At 49.7% G+C, this 6,679-nt stretch overlaps 1 protein-coding gene across 1 annotated transcript; it reads right to left on the reverse strand.

The window, feature by feature from the left end:
- Window positions 1-323: 323 nt before the first annotated feature.
- SPR (sepiapterin reductase) lies at window positions 324-5,984 on the reverse strand. Its single transcript, XM_019943225.3, has 3 exons — window positions 5,542-5,984; window positions 4,681-4,971; window positions 324-1,140 (listed from the first exon to the last, which is right to left on the reverse strand). Exons 1-3 carry the CDS (start codon window positions 5,861-5,863, stop codon window positions 950-952), a joined length of 804 nt encoding a protein of 267 aa, XP_019798784.2. The 5' UTR covers window positions 5,864-5,984; the 3' UTR covers window positions 324-949.
- Between the last annotated feature and the right edge of the window lie 695 nt (window positions 5,985-6,679).

The raw sequence follows: 6,679 nt of genomic DNA on the forward strand, positions 1-6,679 counted from the left end.
GAAGGGTGAGGAAAGGGTAATAAAGACTGGGTAAGAATAGGCAAAAGCATAAAGGAGGAACAGGTGTCTGGGCAAGTCACCTAGGCCAACTTTGTTTGAACTTGGGCTTACTACTGAGTGGAGCTCAGTGAGAAAAGGCAGATAGCCCCAAGACAACGCTGCAGGACATAAGGGCAGCACCCCAAGTTTGGATTAACTGCTTCAGGAACACCCCTTGGGTCCAGCAAACCAGGGACTTAGTCATGGGACCTGTACCAGAATCGAAAGCAGGCATTAATAAAGGACAATCCAAAAAATAAAATAAAATAAAACAAAATAAAAAATAAAGGACAATCCATGTTTTATTTGTATCTGCCTTTAACATGTACATAAACTCTCGGGGCCCCTTCCCCCATCTGGTGGATACATGGTAGGTTCTGGAGGGAGGAAGCATTAGAGTTAGGATACAGAGTTCACCTGAAGGTCCTGCTACCCTGAGCAAGGAGCTTCCCTGTGGGCTGAGACTTGCGCTGTCCTCCCTTCCCTCCAGGCCATCTGTGAATCGACACAGGCCCTCCTATTTGGCCCTAGCTCATCCCCTCTTCCCCATGGACTCTTCCCTCCTGCCATGGGCAGAACCATCCTCCTTTTTTCAGTGTTTTAGCTTCTTGTCCTGTTTTTCCCATCCCTAAAATTCTATTCCTGGGGAGAGAGAACACCAGCAGCCATAACTTGTCTCTCCTAAGCCTACTCCTAACTCAAGGTGGTCAATACAGACTCCTGAGAACTGGGAACTCCAGCCCCCTGGCACCCTCACAGCTGGCTGGATCCGAGGGCAGGACAGTAAGCATGAGTGCTTATCTGCGTAAGGCAGTGTTGGCAGTGCCACTGTGGCAGGATGTGGGGAGGCACAGGACTCCTGGGCATGCCTGAGAGGGGAAAGAAAGTCCTAAGAACCAAGGACGTGGGCTTATTCATCGTAGAAATCGACATGGGCTCCAGACTTGAACTTGTCCTTTTGCAGCAAATTCAGAAGTTTCTGGGCTGATATCCTGCAATCCACAAGTTCCCCTTTTGTCTTCAGATCCTGCAGCCTTTTTCGCAAGTCTGGGTCCACAGAGGTCTCCCGGGCTAACTGCTGCATGTCTGTGTCCAGGGGACCTAGGGGATGAACAGAAGAAGATGAGGCAGGGGCCCATGATGTATGTGTGGAGTTGGGTGGAGTCAGGTGTGGCCAGAGGCAACGCCTCATCTTGGCTGACACATGGTCAGGATCACCAAGGCTCCACACTGTCACCACTGAGCTCCAGACTCAAATTTCACTGTCCACTAAACATGGTCCCTCTAGACCACCAAATCTACAGATTCACACTACCCTATCACCCCTTCCCCAAGCCCCAGCAGCCAAGTGCAGAGAGAGACACCATCCCCGTGGGAGAAGAAGAGTGAAGTGAGCACCCAACTTCCTTGGGGGATCCCGAGTCAGCCTGCTCCAGCACCAGGCCAACTCCCATGGCCCGAGGTGGCCCAGGGCCTGCCTCCAGAGATAGGCCCTGCCTATGAACCCAGGCCTCCAGCTCATCCTGACACCCAGCTCCAGTGGTCCCAGCAGCCCCAGGCAGTTCCCAAAGCCCCAGGCGGCTCCTGGAACTCCAGGCTCCTAGAGGGCCCCTGAGAAGCCAGGCCCCTGATCCACTCCAGCACCAGCTGGCTCCCATGGCCTCAAGTGGTTCCCATGGCGCCAGGCTCCCATGAACGCAGGCTTCTGGCACACCCCAGCACTAGCCAACTCCCGTGGCCCTACATGGCTCCTGTAGGTCGCAGTGTCTGTGAACCTAGGCTTTAGGTGGGCACTCTCAAACCAGACTCCCAGTTGGTCTAGTGCCAGGATGACTACTGTGGACCCAGGCTTTGTACCCACCCCAGCAACAGGCTGCCTTAGGACTCTAGTGGCAAAACTGCCACAGACATCACCAGATGGCCCACCCAGAATCACTAAAAGAGTTGACTGGTGAAGGGCTCTGCCTACTGAACTCAGTCTATAAAGACTGGAAGAGGTGTCTACTTCCTCAAATGTACAAATACCAACACAAGGCCACAAGATCATGAATAATCAAGGAAACATGGCACCACTGAAGGGAAGTAATACAACTCTGATGACGGACCCTAAAGAAATGAGATGTATGAACTGCCTGACAAAGAATTCAGAATAATACTCTTAAAGAAATTCTGTGAACTCTAAGAAAACACAGACACCTAAATGAAATTAGGAAAACAATGCATGAACAAAAAGAGAAGTTCAACAAAGAAACAGAAACCATTTGAAAAAAAACAAACAAAAACAAACCAAAATCTAGAGTTGAAGAATACAATGACTGAACTGAAGAATTTGATAAGAGTTCAATAGCAGACTCAACCAAGCAGGAAAAATTAGTGAACTAGAAAACAGGGCATTTGAAATTATCTAGTCAGAGGAGCAAAAAGGAAAAAGAATGTAAAAGAGTGAAGAAAGACTACATGAACTAAGGATTACCATAAAAAGAAACAATCTCTGTATTATGGAGTCCCAGAGAGAAAAAAGGAACAGAAAGCTTAAAGAAATAATAGTTGAGAACTTCCCAAATCTCTGAGAAGAGATTTGCACATCCAAGTTTATGAAGCTAATATTTCAACCCCAAATTATCTTCTCCAAGACACCAGGACTAGATAGTTTCACTGGTAAACTGTGTCTGTTTTTTATGCCAATACCGTAATATTTTGATTACTGTAGCTTTGTAATATAGTTTGAAATCAAGGCGAGTGATGCTGGAGAACTTTGTTCTTCTTTCTCAAGATTGCTTTGGCTCATGAGGTTCCATACAAATTTTAGAATTGTTTGTTCTATTTCTGTGAAAAATGCCATTGGAAATTTGATAGGGATTGCATTAAATCTGTAGATTGGGTTGGATAGTATGGACATTTTAAAAATATTAATTCTTCCAATCCATGAGCATGGCATCTTTCCATTTTGTACCTTCTTCAAATTCTTTCATCAATGTCTTATAGTTTTCAGTTTACAGGTCTTTTACCTCCTTGGTTAAATTTATTCCCAGGTATTTTATTCTGTTTGATGCAACTGTAAACGGGACTATTAATTTTTCTTTCTGATACTTCATTATTAGTGTATAGAAATGCAACTGATTTTTTACATTGTTTTGTATCCTGCAACTTTACTGAATTTGTTTATTAGTTCTAACAATTTTTTGGTAAAGTCTCTAGGGTTTCCTATATATAATATGTCATCTGCAAATAGAGACAGTTTTACCTCTTCCTTCCCAATTTGGATGCCTTTTATTTTTCTTGTCTAATTGCTCTGACTGGGACTTCCAATACTATGTTGAATAGAAGTGGGAAGAATGGCTTCCTTGTCTTGTTCCTGATCTTAGAGGAAAAGCTTTTAGCTTTTCACCATTGAGTATATTAGTTGTGGGCTTGTCAACTTCCTCACGATGTCCAGGGCAGCCCCCTGAAATGTAACCCAGTCACATGGCACTCTAGAGTTTGCTCTGCTCCTGACTATGGTTTCCATTTGCTCTCTGTTGACTGAGTGAGTCCTAGGCTGAGCTCAGGGTGGGTGCTGAGTTGAATATTAGCTGCAAGAATAACTGAATTACATTAGGGAGGGACAGAAGGAGGATTGGGTACTAGAGAGCATAAGGAAGTAGAAACTGCATTGATCATGACCTTGGAGGCAAGGTTTGATCCTGGCTATGCTGCATCTGGACTTTGGTCGGGTTAATCTACCTCTTTGCCGCTAGGGTTCCAAGGGGAATAGACTACTGGATCTCTATCTAAGTTGCTCAGACATCATGCAACAGCTATGTCACCACCTTCTAATTCCAGCAACCTCAAGCTGAAAACAGAAGCCTCACTCTTAACAAAGGTGTACAGTGGCATCATGGTAGGATGATGAGAAACCAGACCAAGTACCACAAGACCCCCTACCCTTTAACTTTCATGAGGACGGGGCTCTATCTTATTTATCTCAGCATTCCCCAGTGTTCCAGCACAGTTCAGCATGGGATGGTCAGCATTCAACAATGTCTGTCTGCTCTTCATTCAGCTAACATTCACTGCGGACTGGCTCAGTGGGGTGCTTTACTAGGTGCTGGGGATATAAAGATGAATAGTGCATAATGCCTGCTTTCAAGGCTTTCCTATGCAGAGAGAGAAGTAGAGAAGTATATATAGATATAAAGATAATACAGTGTGATAAGTCCTATCTAACAATTACAAATGCTAACAATTAGATAGCCCTTCACAGTTTGGGATCACTTTCACATGTTTTACCTCATTCAGTCCTACAAACTGCCCTGTGAGACAGGTAGCATCTTCCCCGTTTCACACGAAGAAATGAGGTACAGGCCTGGAATTCAAATCCTAATCATCTCTCAAACTTTAACATCTCAGACTTTCTGGCCCCACCCCCAAGTTCAGGCAGCTGCCCACTCTCAATCCATACCTGATAACTAGAGCTCCCTGCCCCTGCCAGCACTAACTTTCTTGCAGCCTATATTTCCCTTAAGGAGTGATGGGTCATGATTCAAGGACAAAATATTCTATGGGTCCTTTCCTGGAGGAGACAGAGAAGGCTCCTTGCCCAGTCTCCAAAGGGTAACCAGCCGATTCTGGGGACAGGGATGGCAGTAATGCTTCACCTACCTGGGGCATAGCTCAGCACCCTCACACTAGGTTCCTCTGCGGCCAGAACCTGGAACATCATGTTACGGGCAGCCTTCCCCGCACAGTACGGTGCCCAGCCCTTGAAGGGCTGCAGGGCACAGACGGACGAGATATTAACCACAGTCCTACTGAGCCCAGGACTGTCCGGGAAGGCCTTCAGAATGCTGGAAGTCAGGCAGAGCATGGAGGTCAAGTTCAGAGCCCAGTAGTTGTTCACTTCAGCTGGGTCAGCCAGGTCTACGAAGCGTTTGGACACATCTCCAAGACTGCCTGAAAAAACAGACCTTAGGAATCACTCAGGGCAGGCGGGGTTTTCTCTTCTCCCAGCCCTCTTCAAACTCTTCCAGACACCTCCTTCCCATCCAGACCTAAAGGAGGAGTCTCCCTAGTGCTTCTGAAGACACCTCCCTCTTCCCAGCTCTGCAGACACGAATACCTGGGGAACCCACTCACCTGAAGCTTCAAAGTGAGAAAGCGCATGCCCTTCTCTGGGGCTGGGGTTCGGGGGAACTCTGGGGGCCATTTGGAGAAGTGGGGGAATTTACTTCTGCTGGGAGACCCCATGCCCTAACTCACGCCTCCGCCAGAGAGCGCTGAGCAAGACGATCAGAAAAGTTCTTGGCGTTGAAAGGTGAGTGGGGGAAGAAGGGGGAGAGAACGAGCCCCAGACATCACCAGGTCTTCCTCCACACCCCGCTGAAACTAGGGCTTTCAGGCGTCTTTTCAGACTTCTGGGAGTCACCTTTAAAGCTCTAAGAGGCGGGGGTGGTGAAAGGGAGGGAAAACAGAACTGGACGCTAAGCAGTATGCCAAGCGCTCACACGCCGGCGGGCGTCTTACCGGCATTGTTGATGAGCAGCACTCGCTGCAGGCCTTCGGGCCTGGGGAGCTCGCGCAGGGCACCGAGCAGCTGCTGCAAGCCGGCCTCGGCGCTCAGGTCGGCGGTCACCCGCACGAGGCGCAGGCCGGGCCACTCGGCGCCCAGCTCGGTCTCCAGCTGCCGCAGCGCCTCGTCACTGCGGGCGCTTAGGACCAGCACGGAGCCAGGCGACAGCAGCGGGGCCAAGAGATGGGCCAGCGTCCGTCCGAAGCCACGGGAAGCCCCGGTCAGCACGCACAAAGCGCGCCCCAGGCCTCCCACCTTGCCGACGCAGCCCTCCATACCTCCTACCTCGGCAATCTTGAGCCGCGTCCCAAGACCCGGAAGTGGCCGGGGCGGCCTCGGTGGGAGGGGCCGCGGTGGGAGGAGGAGGAGGCCCCGCCCGGTGCGGGCGGGAACCTAAGGCTTCGGGCAGAGACCGGCCGCCCCTACTTTCTTTTGCAGTTGGCACTGGAAGTGGAGTTGTCTGCAAACTCCGACAGAGCGCGAAAGCACTAAACCGGAAGGGCGGGAGGCGCGGCCCCCACCGGAAATCCTAGCCCAGTGCTGAGCGCGGGCCTCGTCCTTTACCCCGCTAGTCAGTTCAGTACCCCGCTGGGATGCATTCTCCTCCGAAGTCCAGACCCAACTTTCTTGCATAAGTGACTTCCCCCAGGTCAGGCCATCTTGCTCCTTGCTGGGCATCCCTGCACGTGGCACGTGCCAGTTTAGGGACTGGGGACCCTACTGGGCTAGGGAAACTCACCGCCCCCGGGAGCGACCTTTGGGAGAACACAAGTCTCCCCTCCATCAGATGTAAGAACCTCTTCTCCCTACTTGGCTCTGTGATCGCACTGATTCCCCTGCCTCTGAGATTTCTCACTCCTTCTGTCCCTAACGGTCTGTGTTCCCAGGGATCCTGCACCCACTCATGCTACGCTCTTCCTAGTAGGCAATTCCATCTACTCCCACATTCGAGTTTTCGCAAATGATCATCTAAGTCTGTACGTCCAGGCCTGTGCTTCAGAAAACGCACATTTCCAGCTTTTTTCAAGGAGAGAGGGAAGATGGGAAAGTTGGCAGACAGCCCCAGATCTCCTTAAAAAAGGAGTCTCTTAA

Source organism: Tursiops truncatus, chromosome 14 (genome assembly GCF_011762595.2).
Source record: "Tursiops truncatus isolate mTurTru1 chromosome 14, mTurTru1.mat.Y, whole genome shotgun sequence".
NCBI classification, from domain to species: domain Eukaryota; kingdom Metazoa; phylum Chordata; class Mammalia; order Artiodactyla; family Delphinidae; genus Tursiops; species Tursiops truncatus.